Below are 20943 nucleotides of genomic sequence, written 5' to 3' on the forward strand. Positions count from 1 at the left end.
CTGTTCTTGCTGGCGCCCTCTACTGGCTGATATGTGTAACATCGCACTGTGACTGTTGCATGAAAGGCAGACAAATAGGCAGCGCCTAACGACTTGTCATCAAGTCTACTGGCTGATTGGCACGAATGTTACAGTATTCACTATACGCTGTATTGGCGGTACTTGGAAGTCGATGAGCCCCAAACGTTTGAGATGACTTTAACTTTGAATAAGTTGACAACTATACATAGGAAAAAGCTGAAAACAGACTATTTATTAAGCTACATTCGTCATTAATACATTCTAAAAATTTGAAGAAGTTCCGTCGAGGGTTAAATATTATGAGGTTGGGTTATGTGAAGGGTATATGGGGTCTGTTCTTGCAGTCAGCGTGCGTGTTGACTACACACTGTATTGTGTACACGGAAATCGATGGGCCCCCAAACGTTTTAGTTGGGACTAGGTGAAGTTTAGCAATAACACGGGACATGGTCAATATTTCCTTCGGATACTTATTAGTGTGTACCAATGAACCCCAAACGTTTGAGAATAAGTGTCCACCGGCTGGGAAACGAAACAAGCTCTACATTCTATGATGATATGTAGCATAAGCAGAGTTCGGCGCTCAAACAACAGGTTTTTAAGAAGATTTGGAGGTAAGACTGAACACCATCAAACGCAGTAACATATTTGCAAATAAGTTAACGAAACAAAAGAAACAGATCCGTAACAGAAACTTGAAAATGAAATTGGTTTATTAATAAATTAAACCAATCAATCAATATAATTGATTCCCTTCTTTGAATTATTAGAATTGGCGTGTATCCTCCTCTTACCAGTTTTCACGGTATCCTGCCTTTTTGTTTGAATTGGGAAAAAAATAATGATGCCCTATAATCAACCGATGCCCTAATTATCTTCATTTGTTAATATGTAGTATGCAAACATATTAAAACTTGATGGACATTGAAATGTTCACACCACACACCGATCTTCGATGACTTCAACTGGCCCCACTAATGATTAATTGTTTTGAGTTTTTCTTGTTTTCACGGCAAACGAGAAAGTAATGTATGGTTTCCCGGTATGATAGTGATACATGGAAGAAACATCTGCAGTGACTTCAAGTGTTCTTTGAGACTCTGTGTATGACTCTGTACTGTAGCAAGCAGTTGTGTTGTCTTCATTTTATTCAAAATATGTTTTTATTAAATTTTTAAAATTACCATGGTAACTTGCAAAAAATAAAAAAATTAAAAAAAATATTAAAAAGTGTAAATAACTACTGGCAATCAAATCTGATTTTTATTTGTTTTTCTTAATATTTATTATAAAGTGTATTAAACAGTGACTATTAAGCTGATGTTAAGATTTTAATATTAATATGAGGGTTAAAAAATACAAATCTCAAAAAATATTTTAAAATGGTATCAGGCACATGGCTTCTTTAAGCCTCTGTGTTTTATTTCCAGAATGCTCAGCAAAATATTCAGTCACATGATTTGATCATCATGATTGTGAATTGAAATAGTGTTTGATGAAACTTTTCCGTTGGGCAAATATTGTTATAATGGCCACAATATTATGACATATTTTTGAACCTTGTAGAAATGCCTAACATACAAAACTTTTTGCATTTGCAAGTGCAAATAACCAGTGGAGCCTTACGTGTTTCTAAGTTTTGGTCAAGGGAGAGGAGACTCTTTGCTTGGCAAATAAAACCACACAATTTTTATCTAGGGACTGTTTACATCGCGCACAGAGAGGTAAAAGATTTGCCACGATTTTAGGGACACCTCGAAAACAGGACCTCCTACGATAATCCTACCTCCATGACCTAACTAATGCATTTGATAACTGGCAGACACTCGATTTACATCTTTTGATTATGAAAATGGTTATAAACAGTAGGTTTGGTCTTTTTCACAAGTATTCAACCTGAAGGAATTGTTCTCACAACGACGTGTTGGAAACAAACGCATATATAGTTTATATATACATACCCTCATTGAATCCAACTGCTACCTTCGTTCATAAAGTAGTAGCGAGTCTTGCAAAATGGCAGTTTTGTAAAACTTATCTGTTTTTGTGTGAAAAGTAGCTGTGAATAAGTCACCAATTGATAGCGTTAACCTTGTCCAAATCAAACAAAGATTAAGTTTTCCTGAAGACTAAAGATTATTAAATCCATAGAAAACAAAATACCTTGGAAAAAGCTGCAGTAAAATTTTGAAAAATTAAGTTAACTTTTGCGTTTTCGGGACCAGATATTGACGCGTCTAAATTTCTGACCGTCCATTTTGTCGATTGCCACAAGAAGTATATTTTCAAGAATACTGGATGGTGCTCTTTCTTTGGAGATAATGTAAAAAAAAAAACACATGATGTAGAATTTTATCAGCTTTCCAATAGGATTGACATATTTATAGGTCATTACAGTTCTTTGACAAATCTATTTGAAAGATTAGATTAGACTCTTAACTGTGTGTCTATGCACTTTTTTTGTATCATTAACTATCGCAAACAAGCGCAAAGCAAATTTGTATAGAGAAGGTTTTTTAAAAAACCCCATCAAAATCGGGTCGGTGGTTAAACGCAGCGCGGCACTGTGCATTCGGACACATCGTCTTGGTTCCAAGACCATTGGTGTTGCGCGGTCACACACAACCAACGTTCCGATCTATGCACACACGGCAAAAACTGTACACGCTTGTAAAGAATGGGCGCTCTGTTTCTCTGATTTCCGGATCCGACCGAGACCATCCGACACACCGTGTCTACGCAAATTGCCATTTCGATGGTCGTGTCCCCTTACTTAAAAATGGCGTATCAGCAAGCGTTGCTGCGTGAGTGTGGCAACACCAGTCTGCGAAAGATTGCGCAATTTGCTGATACACAAAAAATAGACCGAATAAGAAACACCTGGCGGCGACGTCCGCCTGGGGATTTATTGGGTTTAATTCAGAATCAGAGAGGGTTAAAGTAAATTACGTTCTGATGGCCTTTTTAAGCTTCTTTCCATTGTTCCAGGTTACATATGTTTTAAACTTAACTTTTATTAATATTTGTTACTAAGATAGAAAAAAAAACAAAAAAACTAGAAATTCAGAGTTTGTTTATAACAAACTCTTGGTGTTCGTTTTCCGGGAGTAAAAGCCTGGTGTGAAAAACAAATATTGCATCTTGCTTTGTTCTCAAAGTTTGTAATAAATGATCAAATTTGCACAAAATTGCACAAAACAACATGATGGCGTCATCAAGACGTCATTTTGAGTTCAAGAAGTTAGTGTCCTTGACTAACAATACACCAAGTTTCACCTCAGTCGAACTTTTAGTTTGGCAGAAAAACAACTTTGAAAAGTTCACCTTTAAAGCAATACCACATGACACATGATGACTAGTTCTAATGATAACGTCATCAAGCTAAGACACCACAGATAAGTTGCTATTATCTGGTTTTAAAATGAAAGACAACTGACCAGATTTGTGGACTTATTACAGTTTTAAACTTTGTACACAGGTGGATTACAAATCATCACCATATGAAAGCAACGGTCAAGCTTGGCCGTAGTCAAGCCGCAACCTTGTGTTTGCACCAAGTCCTGTAGTTTCTCCACTTGACCACTTATTTTGACGTTGGTAAGTAGTGTGTTAAAATTTGTTATTTTTGTATATAACTCCTGAAAAAACTTTTGCAGAGTCATTTCATATCGGCTTTTTAAAATGAACGACAAAGAAACAGATTTGTTGACTTAATTACTACATTTATTTTACACTTTGTACAGGTAAATTGTGTAGATTGCAAATCAACGGATATTAGCTTGGCCCTATTCAAGCCCACAACCTTGTGAATGCACCAAGTCCTGCAGTTTGCCTACTTGACCACTTATTTGAACTCTGGTGAGTAGTGGTTTAAAGTGTTTTTTTGAGGGCATTTTATAATACAGGCAAATGCAGAATAGAACCAGCGTGAGCTTGAAATAACTCGTCATTGAGTCTTTACATGTAAACTTTTACCTGTTGGCTATTGGGAGAAATACAGAATTAAACAACTTGATGTTGAATCTTTAAAGAGTCATTATGTTGAATCAGGTTTTAAAATGTACAGATTTGGAGACTACTATTTTACACTTTGTACACAGGTACAGTAGATTGCAAATCGTCACCATATGAAATCAACAGTAAGCTTGGCCGTAGTCAAGCCCACAACCTTGTGAATGCACCAAAAAAAGTCCTGCAGTTTCTCCACTTGACCCCTTGTATTTTGACTTTGGTGAGTAGTGTTTTAAAATGTTGTATTTTGTATACAAAAAATTCGGGGGGGGGGGGGGAAATATAGGGGTTGCCAGTTTTTACCACTTGTAATATGCGAAATTGTTACCTGTATAAATATAGAAAGAAATAAGGGAATAAAAGGGTAGTGTCGACTTCTTAAACTGCTGTCTAAATTTGGTAGGGTCGTGGATGTGCGAGAAATGTGCCTTTAAGCCCAACGAGGGCCTATTGCATGGCCAGGACCCTGCAAGGTTTTCAACGCCAGTTTAAGAACAAGTCACTACTCTTTCATTCCCATTCATAAATGCCTCTTTGGTTTAAAAGGCGTAATAAAGTAAGGCGCCTTGTCCAAACCTCCGAGCTGTGCCATTCTGCGTGCATTTTGCAGGAGTCCGCGGATTTTCAAACAGAACCCGTAGCAACCAGGCAGGTCCATGGCTAGGACCATTTGCATGTCCTGGCAATAAACATGAATATTCCGGCAACTCCGCGGAGTGACCAGTCGGCTATTGTGAGGTCCAGCTTATTCGCTGACTGGCGGAACCGCAAAGGAACGCAGGTGGTTAACCATGGCTTTACCTTTGCAGACTAAAAAGCAAAGCGAATGAGAATGAGGTTATTTACACGAAAACGACGGGAGTGGAACAAGTTATACATGCCTACGGAGCTGAGATTTGAATAAATAATATTGGGAATTTGATTTTTAATAAGGGAAGATGGGACTGGGTGATGTGTTTATTATCTTGATATGTGGGAACATATGGCAAAAATATATTAATCATAGGGGAAGAGGGGACAGGTACATGTACGTATGATGCAATTTGTAGCATAACTGAAAATTTACTTCACCAATCTACATGTACGTTTGGCCCCTATTCTCGATAGTTGACTTGTCACACCACTCACTAATTTTTGCACAATATAATTCACATGGATCATACAGAACCGTTTAACTGGACACAATTGGTAATTGGCAAAGACCAGTCTTCTCACTTGTTGTATCTCAACATGCATAAAATAACACACCTGTGAAAATTTGAGCTCAATTGGTCGTCGAAGTTGCGATATAACTATGAAGGAAAACACCATTGTCATACAAAGCTGTGTGCTTTTAGATGCTTCATTTTGAGACCTCCAAATCTAATTCTGAGGTCCAGATCTAAATCAAGTTCGTGGAAAATTACTTGCTCTCGAAAACTACGTCACTTCAGAGGGAGTCGCTTCTCACAATGTTTTATACTATCAACCTCTCCCCATTACTCATTACCAAGTAAGGTTTTATGCCAAAATTTATTTTTAGTAATTACCAATAGTGTCCACTGCTTTTAATTATATTGAGAGAAATGCTGAATTAAACCAGCGTGAGCTTGAAATGACTCGTTATTGAATCTATGCATGCAAATGGTTACCTGTTGGCTATTCGGAGAAATACAGAATTAAACAAGCGATAATTTGAAGTAACTCGTTGTTGAACCTTTGCAGACTCATTAGGTATATGGTTTTAAAAAGAAAGACAACTGCCCAGATTTGTGGATTTACATTGTACCTATTTTACACTTTGTGCACAGGTAGATTGCAAATCGTCACCATATGAAATCAACGGTAACCTTGGCAGTAGTCCAGCCAACAACCTTGTGTTTGCACCAAGTCCTGCAGTTTCTCCACTTGACCACGCCGGTCAGTGTTGTGGCTACGCCGGTCAGTAGTGTTTTTAAATGATTATTTGTATATTTTCGTCAAATCAAAACAATTTTTTGGTTTGGACCACGTTGATTACTTTGGTTCTCATCTGATCTCTGAAGTTAGGCAACATCGGGCTCGGTCAATACTTGGATTGAAAGACCGCTTGGCCAGTTAATTTTAAGGTGTTCTGCAGCCGATTTCACAAAGAGTTAGGACTCGTGTTATCTCGAGTTAGGACAAGTAACTCTTCCTAACTTAAGATTAATATAAAGGTCTGCATGCTACATGTATCAGTGCAGGGTTGGAAATACATGTAGTCTTAAAGGCAGTGGACACTATTGGTAATTGTCAAAGACTAGCCTTCACAGTTGGTGTATCTCAACATATGCATAAAATAATAAACCTGTGGGAATTTGAGCTCAATCGGTCATCGAAGTTGCGAGATAATACTGAAAGAGAAAAATAACCCTTGTCAAACGAAGTTGTGTGCGTTCACATGGTTGATTTCGAGACCTCCAGTTCTAAATCTGAGGTCTCAAAATCAAATTCGCTGAAAATTACTTCTTTCTCGAAAACTATGGCACTTCAGAGGGAGCCGTTTCTCACAGTGTTTTATACCATCATTCTCTCCCCATTACTCGCCACCTAGAAAGGTTTTATACCAATAATTATTTTGAGTAATTACCAATAGTGTCCACTACCTTTAAGTCCTAAGATTAGTCTTAAGTTAGGAAGAGTTACGTGCAATCGTGGCTGGCCAACAGCCTGGAACACCTCTTATTTTTTTATTTTTTTAAATATTTCTTCATACTTCTTCTTCTCAGCGTCCCTTGTCCGCTAACAAAAGCACCTTTCCCAAATTAGTTAGATATTCATTAAGAGGAAACGTTTGAGTTACGTCATGATGATGTCATCAACTCTTGAGTTATGAAAATTCAAAGTTTATTATTTCCAAAAATCATAACTTTTGATCTACAAGATGGATTCTTACAATCGATATATCATAGGAAAGGTCGTTAAAAATTCCGTAAATGCCTCGCAGACATTACCCAATTTTGGTCTTGTCTTCCGGTTCAGAATCGAGGTTGAAAATTTGAAAATTCATGTATAAAGAACTACGAAACTCCCCCATTAGTTGCACGTAAATTTTTTACAAGTAGGCGACATTGCACACCACGTGTAGTGCATTGCGGTGCATTGCAGTGCACAGTCATTCCAGTGACTGCGCCATGTGTTGTTCGTTTTAGTCTGTGTTCGAGGCGTTTTCAACATGTACTATGTACATTTTCCTTTCGGTAATAGTTAGTATCTTCTACAGTCGTCAATTTTTCATATGTTCATATTTCCTCAACCACATCAGCCATTTTGACAATATATAAACCATATGAAAGGGTGTTACGTAGGTTACAAAAATTGACATTTTTCTTGAGTTTTTCTTGACCTTTTGACCTGTCAAAACCGGAAGTGACTAAAATTATTTGAAAAATGCGTTATTAAATGGCTGTTAGATTGAAAATCCTTTGATGCTCGATCTACCATCACAGCATACAAGTCTGGCAAAGGTCTGCTAAAAAAAATAATAACGATGACGTCACCAAAAATAAGTACGCCCTCTAGCGGCAGATTAAAAACATCTAAAAATATACTGTTACTAGATGTTTGTCTCAGAGTCTCAGACAATTACTTCAAAATTGATATGCATAATTTCCTTCATAATAGCAACATATCTGTGGAGTCTTAGCTTGATGACGTCATCATGTGTCACATAGTTGCTTTAAAGGTGCACTTTTCAAAGTTGTGTGTGTGCCTAACTGAAAGTTTGACTAAGGTGAAACTTGATGTATTGTTATTCAAGGACATTAACTTCTTGGGAAGTTGAGTCGGTTGGACTCTGGTTTAGTTACATAAGCTCTATCAATTTTTCTCGTATGTTTTTGTCCTTTCTGTATGCAATGAAGGGGGAATCTGGAAAGATTCACGAGAGTGTTTCGTTGCGTTGATTCATAGAACAATGTTTGTTGATTGCTTGGTTAAGGTCACCATGGTTGATGTGTGGGTTGTAAGTCGTACTTAGGACAAGTGGGCCTGGTTCTTGATAATTTACCTCGACTTCGTCTCGGTAAAAATTATCAAGTCCAGGCCTCGGCGTGGGTGTAAACCACTAGTTGAAAACCTCTTCACCACACATTGATTCCCTTAGTCTGACATGATCAAATTGGTATTTTGTGGCTTCCAAGTAATTTTTGAGCATGGCACATTGAGTGGTGTTTGGAAGCCACGTGGATGGCGGTTTAATTGAGCCTTGGTTGATTCGTTGTACTGTACATCAAAAAAGCAATCCTCATTCTTCGTTGGAAGACTTTGAAATCACTAGTAGGTTTAGCGGGAGTTGGAACAAAATTAAGACCTTTTCTTGAGGCAATTTTCTCGATAGTGGAGAGGTTTGTCTGGGATAGGTTTGTGTGTATGAAGCATTCACTGTCTAGCGCTAAGTTGGTAAGAATATTATTCTTATTAACCTGTTTGTGTTGTACGCACTTGCGTGAAAGGCGGTTGGCCTTTCGGTTGGATTGTGAGTGGTGAGCTCTTTTAACCAATTTCTGTTTTGCCATTGTAAGAGAAGGTGGGGAAAGTGAATTTTATTAATTTATAATAAAATTGGAATGATTATAGTATGAGGAAATGCCTTACTATATTATTGAACACAAGTCACGTAAATCTCTCTTAGGAAGGTGTGTTGGTCCTAAAAAGGACCGGTTGGTTTGGTTTTTAGAGTTGGAGCTCAGTTACATTGTTCGTGCTTTAACTTATCATCCCCTTAGTTGGGTGTTGCTTTGGATGAGTGAAAAAGCCGAATAGGTGTGTCGCTGTCCAGAGTTCAGCCTCTTCGAAGTGTTCCTGGATTTGCTGTTTCGCCTCCTTCTTTGCCGTCTCTAGTCTTGCCATGGGGTCTTGTTCTAGACTGCTATACTTCTCGAGTGCTAGCTGTGACAGAGGCTTGGGCTGTTGCTTGGTCGGAGGCGGGCTTGACTTGCGAGAACGCTTGGGTATCTTGTAACTCTTGCTCAGCTTGGTAGACATGATGTCGATGGTTGGTTAAAGCTTGAGGGTCGAGAGCTATAAGTCTTTTGTGCGAACACTCGGGCGTGGCATACCGCTTATATTATTACTATTAATATTTTTGATTACTATTTTTTTTTAATAAAGGGATTCGAAAGGGATTTGGTTTATTAAACAAAGTTATTTTTTTTTTTATTCAGAGGCAAGGGTACTCACTTTTTAATAATATTAATATTTTATTATTTCACTTTGCATGGTTTAATCTCTTTTTGGGACCAGTGGTAGCTCTGAAAATAGCTGTTGGTTTTGTTGGATGTCTTGGCTGTTGATTTTTTGGGATTCGAAAGGGGTTGGGTTTATTAAATAAAGGGACTTTTTATCTCTTTTTGGAAGCAGTGATAGCTCTGAAAAGAGCTGTTGGTTTTGTTGGATGTCTTCGCTTTTGATTTATTGGGATTCTTTCAGATCAAAACCCTCAAAGTCGCTGTCTTCGCTGTCGCTGCAAAACAGAGCGACCAGCTTCTCACGAAGACCTTCCGCATCACCAGCATCTTGATCTTGATCTTCCTGTTCTTCTTCCTCCGCTCCCCTGATAATCTTTGCCTTGATGAAGCCGTTGACGATTGTGGAGGGCTCAACCGCCTTCCATGCAGAAACCACCCGTCCGCCGCGTGGGTAGCTCACCTCATCCTCCCTGTCGCTGTGTATGTGTGCAGACCCTCCGCCATCCAGTTCTCCCTCGCCTGATGGATATGCAGTTTAAATACTCTGTTGACGGTGATGTCCACATGGCTGGAGTTTCTTGGTCAGCCCGCCAGGAATCACACCAAGGATGGTCTCGTGGTCAGCCTTGAAGACCTTCCAGATGTGCTCATCCTTGTGGGCCGTTATGGAGTCCAGTACCAGCATGGCGGTCTTCTTGAAGAAGGCGTCCGGGCGGCCACGGTAACACTTCTCTGCCCACTCCTCCGTCACATCTCTGTTCATCCATCCTGCAAACATGACAAGAAATATAATTATTAAGTTTTTGTGGTAAAGAGTCCAGTAATTTTATAACCTTACCAACAATGCAAATTAGATTGGCCTGCAACTGCCGAGGCCTTAAATTATGGGAAAAGGCCTGCAACTGCCTAGGCGGGGTAATTACTAGTTAATAATAATTAATATACTGATATATATTACTTACAACTTTAACCAATGAGCAGGTTCTTCCCTGTGAGGGGCAAACACCACCAAGCCAAGTCCAAACCTGCTACATTGGCTAAGGAAAATAGTAGCGAAGAAAAACTGCCTTAATAAACGAGAACCTTCTCTGACCAGAGCAGACGATGAAGTGGACCAGCATTTGCTATGCGCCCCTCGTTGTCGTTACACCTCAGCAGTTTTCAAAAGAAGAAGGGAACAAAAGCGTGCGTCTTTTGTGCACAAAGAAAGCTTTATTTATTCTTAAAGGAATTCACTACATTAGTCCCCTTCCAGATCACATGAGTTTTGACACGGGATCGGAAAATTAAATAAAATAAATAAATAAATGAAAGTAGTCCTTTAATATTTACAACTATGTGCGGTTTATTTACAAAATGCGTCTAAATATCTACTTGGCCAGTGTACGCGCCTTCCTGAGCGAGTGTATCTTGTAGATTCATCTGGAATAGTGTTTGATGTAGAAGATGTTGGAGAAGTGTTCAGTTTAGGAGATGGTGGAGTAGGGTTGGATTTAGGAGATGATTCAGCTGTAGCTGGAAGTGGTACTGTGGATTCGAAATCTGTATGTGCAACCTTCAACCTATCAATACTTATCGAGTCATGTTTGCCGTTAACGTCAATGATAAAATATTTGTCCATTCTTTCGATGACACGAAATGGACCGTTGTACGGTGGTTGTAATGGCTTCTTGACGCGATCAACACGAATAAAAACATGTGTACAAGTAAGCAATTCTTTCGGAACATGACTTGAATGTTTAGAGTATCTAGGTGTTTGGGTTGAAGTTCTGACATGTGCTGACGCAAACGGTCAACATAGTTACTTGGGTCAACAGATTTCAAATCCACAGACGGAATTACGAATTCTGAGGGTACTGAGTGTGGTACCATACACTAGTTCTGCTACACTGCAGCCTAAGTCAGTCTTAAGTGATGTTCGAATACTCAATAATATCAGTGATAAGGATTCTGTCCAGCGATTTGGTTCAGTTTGAGCTTTGAACGTTGATTTAAGTTGTCTGTGAAATCGTTCTACCATTCCATTTGCTTGTGGATGGTATGATGTGGTGCGGGTTCGATTACAACCTAAAAGTTTTGATAGACTTTCAAAAAGCTTTGATTCAAATTGGCTACCTCTATCGGTAGTGATAGTCGCTGGTACTCCGAAATTAGCTATCTGGTGACCCCGACGTGATTAAGTTTCAGCATAATCACGTCGGGGTCACCAGTTTTTGTGGTAAGAGTCCAGTAATTTTATAACCTTACCAACAATGCAAATTAGATTGGCCTGCAACTGCCGAGGCCTTAAATTATGGGAAAATGCCTGCAACTGCCTAGGCGGGGTAATTACTAGTTAATAATAATTAATATATATTACTTACAACTTTAACCAATGAGCAGGTTCTTCCCTGTGAGGGGCATCTCTTTAGGTTTCTATTAATTAAACTTTCGCAAAATAATTAAGGGAATTTAAGAATAGTGGAAGGCGGCAATGGTTGGAATAGTTTGAGTGATTGGTTTAAAAGGTACTTGTTACACACAACCACCACACCAGCATGACCAGAGGGCAGCTTCTGTTTAGGTTTGGTGATGCGTTTGAAAATAACCATCGGCTTCAGCTTGTTCCCGCTTGCCGTACATGCTAAAACTACCGTGAAGTGTTTTTTTTCATGTCCGGTGGTAGTTATAGTCACTGTTGATTATCCCTTCTCAGTGACAGTTCTGTTCATGGGAGCGTCCAACGTAAATGAACCTCATCCATGTTCAGGATCTTGTCCCTCGAGAGCGCCAACCTGGTGATCGTTCCGTTCCGCAAAATTGACAAAGTTGCTCTTCAATCCCTGCCAGTCTAGAGGGAGCCGCTGACCGACAGTTGTTCTTGCACGCACGGACAAGTCATTTCTCTTCATAAAACGATGGCACCAAGCAGGACCACCAATAGAATTGGTGATGCCGCGATCTTCTGCAATCTGCCTTGCTCTAGCCCTGATGACAACGGTGCTCAATCCATGCCCTGCCTTGCCGAGCACAAACTCCTTGACATCTTCCTCTAGCTGTGGCCAACTTGGTTTTCCCCCTCTCATGGCCTTCATCTTGGCTGGAAGCTTCTCCAATGTCGCCTTCTGTCCTCTCCACCGACGAACCATCGACTCGTCCATGTTAAACTCTCGTCCACCGAACGGTTCCCGTGACTTTCAGCAAACTCGATAGCTTTCCGTTTCAACTCCAAGTTGTAATGTAGCTATTGTTACATGTACGTGCGCCTAATTCATTACAATGTCAAAAAGGAACCAAGGCACGACAGAGACATTTGACAATGAAGAGTGAAACCTTACCAGCGATTATATTCACGATGATAATTTATTTTATACTCAAACAACAATATTTAAAGCAATAGAACAATTAATAATGTACATGGCAGATTTAATACAATTCAAATAAAAGACCCTAATATTATAGCTACCGGAAGTTTGATGACTGGGTTTGATGTGCTGGTTACACGGTGTCTCTTCTATATTGACGTCTGGCACTAGATTGGTACATCTGGGGAGAGCCTCAAACCTGGCATGGGTTTAGGCCATCTAGGAAGAGCCTCAAAACCGGGCGTGGGTTTTAGGCCATCGGAGCGCAAGAACCGGGTGGTTCAAACCATCAACTTGAAGGAGAAAGAGCACAGTTTTGACTGACTGTCTCTATAACTGGAATATGGCTGAAACACCAATAGGGTCAGATCCAAAACTACCTCTTTGTGACGCGACGGAAAATGAAGTACATTTGGTTGCATATATTTTGTTTTAGTTAGGTACTTATAATCACAAGTAAGTTGTGCTCTATTATTGGAAAAATTATTTACCCTCAACATAAAAACGTTGCCATGGTAGCGAACATTTTTAAAAAGTGACGGGACGGAATGAAGAAATAATGAAACTTTTGTACTTTGTGTTCAATACTGATTTTCATCAAATTTAATAAGAAGTCAACAACAATTTTCATGGCAATACAAAGTATAACTATTGGCCTTCTTACTATACATAGACATCACAGCTTGATTCTTTCTGTAAATAAAAAACACTTAATTAAAAAACAAAATGGTCGTGTGACGGGACGGAAAAGTGACGGGACGGAAATTTGTCAATATGTGTAAATGTTTGGTTTGGATCTGTAGATCTTTAACAAATTTGATCTGCATGTTAAACTTTCAAAATACTAGCATTAAAAACCATTGTTTTCTTCTTTAATGGTGTTTTAGTTAATTAATAAATCTATAGAACATTTTACAAGTACATGTACCTGTAGATGTAGATCCCATAACCAACATGTCAAATCAACTGATAGGCCTACTTAAAGCAATGTACTATGTACCCTGCTTATTAATACATTAGCTATGGCTGCTCATGCATAGAAAAGTCACTTACCACTTACTTTGTATTGTCCCCTTGACCCCACTGGTACAGGAGGTGAAATTTTACACATGACCTTTTCTTTTTTGTACCACACAGTATCCATATTTTTCCCGTCTGTCTCTGGCCATTTCCAATAACCCCCAGATTTGGTCATTGCGTGTACATAAGTATCGGTTGATTTGATTGTAAGGACCTCACCGGGGTACATTTGTGAGTCATACTCTACAATTACCCAGTCTCCCACTTTCCAAGAAAGATCATTATTGTCATCAGCAACCTTGTCACCTGCACTTATCTCATCTCTTACATTTTTTTCATCTGTAACAATTTCACTCTCATCCTCACCAACATCCATGTCTTCCACCTCATCTTGCTCACACTCGTAAATTTGTTCTCGAAAATTCTTCTCCGAATGCCACCTGTCACTAAATTTGCTGTTTAGGAAGAACTCAAGCTTGGTGGTCTTGGTGATTTGTCTCTTAATGAAGCGCACCTTAAGGGTGCCAGGTACATCAGGGACATTGTGTGGAAGTTTTCGTGAATTCTCAGTTATCTTTCTCTCAGACACAGACACTGTTTCCGTTTTTAATCTCTGATTTGCATATTGGGCAAATTATTGGGCATCACCAAGAACCACTAGGCCAGCCTTAACATCACTATACACTGAACTTTTAACTTTTCCCCCAATTCCATCTACTGGCCCTTTTCCATGGTGAGATTCGAAATAGCTCCATGTTACATTCAGGTTTTGTGGATAACATTTGGCAATGAGGAAGAAGCAGTATTTGGATTTAAATTGTGCAGCACACCCATCTGACCAAAAATGAACAGTGTCAGTAGCTGGGAGAACTTCACAAATCCTTTCAATCAGCAGTTTGTTACAGTGCATGGCCACAAACTTATCATGAACCTGTGCATCACTGATGTAACAAAAGCTTTTGTACTGACCTCATTGCCAGATGCATACCACACACATGCAATATACAAACTGAAGTTCTGGTGACCAAAGTATGCACTCTGGATTTCATTTTTTTGTTTGTTACTATAGTTTTCACTGAAGTCAACCTGTACAATGACAGAATTAGTGCCGGGCAATGAGGCTTTGAGATCATTCAGTTCGATATGTTGCCGAATCTTGTTGTAGTTGTGCCTCTTGAAAGATTCAATTTGGGCCGTCAGGTTTTCTGCCATCTCCTCACCACTGGACACGTGCATCTGCTTCTCTGGGTATTTGGCTCCTGGCCCCCATTTGTAGTACATGTAGGTCATCTCTTCTTCTGCTTTCACTGCCTCAATTATGCTTGACAAGAATTGGTTTCCTTCGCCACATACTTTACATTCCCCATCAACACATGACTTGTTCAGTGGATCACAGAGCACCTTTTTCATCAAGTGTTCTTCATCACCTGGAACATCTTCATATACAGATTTCACAGCAGAGAGAGTTAGTTCCAAATTTTCACAGTAATCACATGTACATGTTGTTTCTGGAATGTTATCATTGTAATGGATGTACTTGATTGGCTTAATCAGACGAATAAGGGAGCCAAAAGATACTGTGAATTGCAGAGCACCTTTTTCATCAAGTGTTCTTCATCACCTGGAACATCTTCATATACAGATTTCACAGCAGAGAGAGTTAGTTCCAAATTTTCACAGTAATCACATGTACATGTTGTTTCTGGAATGTTATCATTGTAATGGATGTACTTGATTGGCTTAATCAGACGAATAAGGGAGCCAAAAGATACTGTGAATTGCTCTCCAGAGGGGAAGGACTTCACAATATCCTCGCTCATCATGGGAACAATTTCTCTGATGTACCAAAGCAGATAGTGATTTGCGTGATACTGGCGTTGACCATCAGCACTTTTGCCTATGTATGAAGTATCCTTGCGACCAGGGCAGGTGTATGAAATGTTTTCCCTTTTAAGAAAGCCAATTATCCATGTCTTCTGCTCTTCAGTATATGGTGTACGACCTCCAGCAGGAGATTTGACATCGGTAAACAGTTTTTTTTCTTGATTTTGGCGTCAGGCCACCAACCATGGATGACAGAACAGCCATCTTCTTTGGGGTTGATTTTGGCAAAGCTGCTTTCACTTTGTTGACTGACTTGGGACTCATCCAGGAACATCTTTTCATAAATTGCTCTAACGGAAAACAAGTTTTCAAACTCACTATTAGATTTATATCCACTTGCTTTTGATTCGATTGAAAGCAACAACGTCTACAACTAGAAATGTGTTTTGTAAATAACAAACACTGAAGTTTAGGGGGAAAAGATAAAAATAATTGGGAGATGTATGTCAAGGCCATGACCATGCTCGTTTCTTGATAGCCTATAATTAGTGTTTTTATATACATGTACTAATAATAATAATAATAACAAAGTTTTATGAAGCACAAACATATCCACAAAAGTCAACAAAAATCAAAAAGAACAAAGAACAGGTTAAACATATTAAACATATTTTTGAAAAGCATAAGATAGAATAAACAAACAAAAGCTACAAAAATCTTTCTTCAATCAACTTCCTTCTCTCCAGCAATTGGCAGTCCTGTCAAGTGGGGCAACCCTGAAATTTCATCCATCTTTGCTATGTGTATACCTTGAACGTTGATCTTAGGTTTGTGTACACATTTGGCATCTCTAGTCTTTCTATTGTCGGACCAGAGTCTACGACTAAGCTCACCAAAGTCGTATCGATTGTACAGTGTATCTTGTCAAGCGTTGTCAGGCTGAGTGTCTGCTTGGTCCCTTTCACTCCAAGACTTTGAGCTAACTGCCTGGTACAGAAAGTGTTTGTAGAGCCTCTATCCAACAATGCGTAGGTCCGCACAACCGTGTTACCTCGTGTGGCTTGCACCCTCACAGGTACGATAGGTAGGACACTTCTGCTACCAGCCCCTATCTGCCTTTGATTACAGCTTGTGTTTTCAGCTGAATCGATATTGCCATTTTGAACTTGGGCTTCTGGTTGGGTAGTTTACAGAGTTGTTGTTTCTTCTTGCGGCTGCAAGATGTGGAGAAATTTTGTGCATTTTCTTCCACAGCTAGCGACAGAGCATGTTCTACTCGGCCTGCATGCCATTGTCATATGGCCCTTGCGGAGACAATTAAAGACACTGGACTGTATGGTTTTTGTCAAAGATCAGTCTTCTCACTTGGTGTATCTCAACAAATGCATAAAATAAAAACCCTGTGAAATTTGAGCTCAATTGGTTTTCAAAGTTTCAAGACTATTATGAAAAAAGAACACCCATGTCACGCGAAGGTGTGTGCTTTCAGATGCTTGATTTCAAGACCTAAAAGTCACCTGGAAATAGATTTTTTTTCTTTCAAACATAAGAGTATATGCTTACGAACAATAAAACAATTTTTTTAGTAATTGTTTGTCACGATTTATATGTTTAAAAAATATATAAAGTTGTTTGGGGGCTGACTCCGCCTACCCCTTTTGTGACGTCAATCTAGGCAGACTTTGCCTGCAATGCGTATAGTAAACACACGTGCAAAGTACATGTACATCCAAGTCGTGAGTTGGTACATTTCAAAAAGTGTTTTTCTGCATTCAGCAGCAATACACCTGGTCGGCATTGCCGGAAAAAAACAAAACATTTGTTTTTTTTAAACATACAAACTCACGACTTGGTCCGACTTTGCAATTGTGTTTACTCTACGCATTACAGGCAAAGTCACGAACAGCGCCCTCTCGGGTCGGGGTCTACTCTTAAATTTGTAAATAACATAAGAACTGATTTTTTAAAACCTTAGTAACTGTTTATTCACATTCCACTCATCAAAACACATAATATTAGTGACAAAAGCTTTATTTTGAAGAAATACCACTTTCAGGTGACTTTAAAATCTATTTCTGAGGTGTCGAAATCAAGTTCGTGAAAAATTACTTCTTTCTCGAAAACTATGTTACTTCAGAAGGAGCTATTTCTCACGTTTTTTATACTATCATCAGCTCTCCATTGCTCGTTACCAAGTAAGGTTTTATGCTAATAAATATTTTGAGTAATCACCAATAGTGTCCATCCACTGCCTTTAAAGCATCACCTCTCTTGCCTTGCATAGCTCAGTCTGTCTTGATGAGGTTTCCTTCCTTTAAACTGCTGGCAACCAGTGGTAACTGCAAAAGTGCCTTTGGACCTCTGCTTGGCCCATCTCGGTTGCTCTTTCGAGCTGACTGATTCATAAACTAGATTATTCACTTCTGCCGCATCTTCTATGAAGGAGACTTGGTCTTTTATGCTTGGTGTTATATCATTCTTTTTCTGAATGTCTCTTACTAATAGGATCCATCTGTAGCGAAGGTAGTTTGGCAGTTGTTCCACAATGCTTTTAAAAAAACTATAAGGTGCCCTTCCACCTTTGACCTTCAAAACCCCACAGCTTGGGGGGTTTCATAGAAAACTCTTAGGTCATCTGCCATTTCTTTGAGAGCAATGCCGTTGTGAGCTGACAGTTACACCTTTGGTCACCCTCTGAATCCAGGCATCTGCAATCTTATGCTTGTTTCTAAAATTGTCTCAGCAGCGTCTTAGCTCTTTGGTAGCCCTGGTTGTCACTGCAGTGTCTCTGGGGGGGGGGGGCATGCTGGGGGAGCAGAAATTTCTCCTGGACTTCGGTCGGGGCCTTGCTGGAGCATGGCCAAACAGGGGGTGGGGAGTATCATCCATCTGCTTTTTAGCGTTCTATCCGGCTTGTGACAGCTCTTTGTGTGTTAGGAGGGGCTTCATATATGACAGCCAGTGTGTACAGGTGCCCCTTTTGCGTTGGTCTCAGGCAGCCGGTGATGATACGCCATCGGTTAATAGAGGGCCGGTTCCAACTTTGCAGCATGTGTGGAGCGCCCTGACAGGCTATGCATACTTGGCAACAGAATACCTGAGAGCCAGTGCTGTTGTTCAAACGGTAGGTGGGTTTGCTCCCCTCTTGGAGTGTGTGAGTGACTGAGTAGAACAATAGTTAGTACATACGTACATGTTACTCTGAAGCCCTATCAGTATCATCACTGCTCTCATTATCAAAACCAACGTGTCTGACTCGTCTTGAAGATTTACAGACACGCGCAAAGTGTCCCATTTTCTTACACTTTGGGGCATTTTCTGTATTATATGGACCATTTGTAAGTCTGAAATTCAGACCCTGATACTTTTATAAGCGATAGCTATTTTGTTGAAATAAACCTTGTAATATCCTAAGAGGTACCCGACTTGATATTATACATAATTTTGACAGTCCATGCCTTTCAACTAAATCAAGGTAGAAGATTTTGAATCCCTAGCATTCAGCATTTTTGACGGGCTGGAAATGGCTCTCTTTTAACATTGGTCTCATCACAGACCGATGTTAAATTTGAACTAGACTTATATTTTGGTTGTAATAGTAACAAAGTGTTCGGCTTGCGGGAGTACACAAATATAAGCCTGGTGGACAATCAACAAAAAGAAAAATCCATGAAATAACGCCTTTTCACACAGCATTTTACATGCACTTCTGGTGAGACAGGTCAAAAGGTCAAGAAAAGGTCACCAACATATTAATAATATGTAATTAATTTTTGTAATTATTTTTTGTGATGTTCCTGATAAAGACCTTTCATTTGTTGAATAGGCCTAGATCGTCAAAACAGCTTTAAATGTAATTGAGGAATGGAAAGTATGAAATATTGACGACTGAATGGAAGACTAACTAACCGAATGGAAAATGTATGCTGATAACACCTCGAATGTAGACTAAACAAAAGTTATGATTTTTTGAATAAAAAAACCCCCAAACTACGACACCCAGTATTCCCAATCGGTGTCCCACTCAAGTACTGATTGGACCCAACAGTGCTTAACTTTGAGAATGTACCATTCAACATACCATGGTCTTAGATAATCCCATAATGCATCATTTGACGAAGGAGGGTTCATACGATTTTGGCGATAACTTTTCAAATGTAGCCCCAGTCTGATCTATCATCAGATGCCCCCAAAAATATGCATATAAAAGCTGTACAATTACAAAGGCTTACAGCAATTAGCAAATGGTAATTTTTTAAACGTAATTCCACATCTGATGACATCATAATGACGTAAATCAAACGGTTTCCTCTCCTAATGAATATCTATTTTTATTATTGTGATCAGTTTGGGGCAACTCCAAAACAGTGCTGGTAAAGCTATCCTTTCCCTTAACTTCCACGCACACTATCTACTCTTGGCTGGGAGCCTTTAAGTGCCAGGAGAAATTTTCACTTTAACATTGGTATGTAAGATTCTGACTTCCACACTGCCTCCTCAACTTTGTTACCGGTAAGTTTTTAATTATGCCGCCATTGCCCACTCATACAACACCAGACCGAGCTCACAATCACAAGTTAATCTAGTTCCCCCACTGCCTAAAACCAACTCAGGAAAACGAGAATTTGCTGCTCATGGGGTCAGCACATTTAATAACCAACTCCCGCTAACACTAAAAAAATCCCTTGCCATGCACTGTAGCAAGTTTTAAAGTTCAGTACAAAAAATGTAGTTTTTAATGTATTGGGCATTTTTCCTGGCTGGACCAGATTTTTAACCGTTGTTGTTTGTCTCTATTGTATATTTTGCTTGTTGTAAAGTTTTTGTGCTGTTACCGTATACCCGTAGTCTTTATTTAAATTTGGCTGTTCTATTTTTGATATTGCTTATAATCAATATGTTATTATAAATATATTTTTATACTAATACAATTTTTAAATGTTAAAGTTTTAGTAGTTGCTGGGCACCTCTGGAAAACAGTGTTTTATTGAGAGGTTTCCACAGGGTAAAGAAGAAATATATCAATAAATAAAATAAATATTTATGTGTGAAGTTTAAAGTTCATACGAGCTTGGGAAAGGTGTTTTTGTTAGCAGACAAGGGATGCCGTGTAGAAGAAGTATAAAGAAGAAAAGAAGAGGTGTGAGGGCCGAATCCCCGAACACTTAATTAAAGAGAGCAATTTTTTAGTTAATGAGTTCCGTATCATGCATGTTGTGAATTTCACTCCAGGGGTTGTTGTGAATACAATTATTCAATCGGTCACAATCATACAGCATCTGTAGTTATTTATGGTGACGGTTTAAAGGCACTGGACACTGTTGGTAATTATCAAAGACCAGTTTTCTCACTTGGTGTATCTCAACATATGCAGAAAATAACAAACCTGTGAAAATTTGAGCTCAATTGGTCGTCATAGTTGCGAGATAACAATGGAAGAAAAAAAACACGTTTGTCACTGTCAGATGCTTGATTTCGAGACCTCAAATTCTGATTCTGAGGTCTCAAAATCTAATTCGTGGAAAATTACTTCT

General features: G+C 39.1%; 1 protein-coding gene and 1 pseudogene across 1 annotated transcript in view; one reads left to right on the plus strand and one right to left on the minus strand.

Moving 5' to 3' along the window:
* Positions 1-310: 310 nt before the first annotated feature.
* The window catches only part of LOC139935170 (uncharacterized), a 25102-nt gene continuing 4469 nt past the window's right edge, over positions 311-20943 (plus strand). Inside the window, exons 1-5 of the mRNA XM_071929642.1 lie at positions 311-635; positions 3500-3618; positions 3765-3879; positions 4122-4252; positions 5823-5952. Coding sequence (XP_071785743.1) covers positions 3831-3879; positions 4122-4252; positions 5823-5952 — 310 coding nt within the window. The 5' untranslated portion in view covers positions 311-635; positions 3500-3618; positions 3765-3830. The remainder of the gene's footprint in view (positions 636-3499; positions 3619-3764; positions 3880-4121; positions 4253-5822; positions 5953-20943) is intronic.
* On the minus strand, positions 13229-18704 carry LOC139934394 (uncharacterized; annotated as a pseudogene).

This window comes from Asterias amurensis, chromosome 3 (assembly GCF_032118995.1).
Source record: "Asterias amurensis chromosome 3, ASM3211899v1".
NCBI classification, from domain to species: Eukaryota; Metazoa; Echinodermata; class Asteroidea; order Forcipulatida; family Asteriidae; genus Asterias; species Asterias amurensis.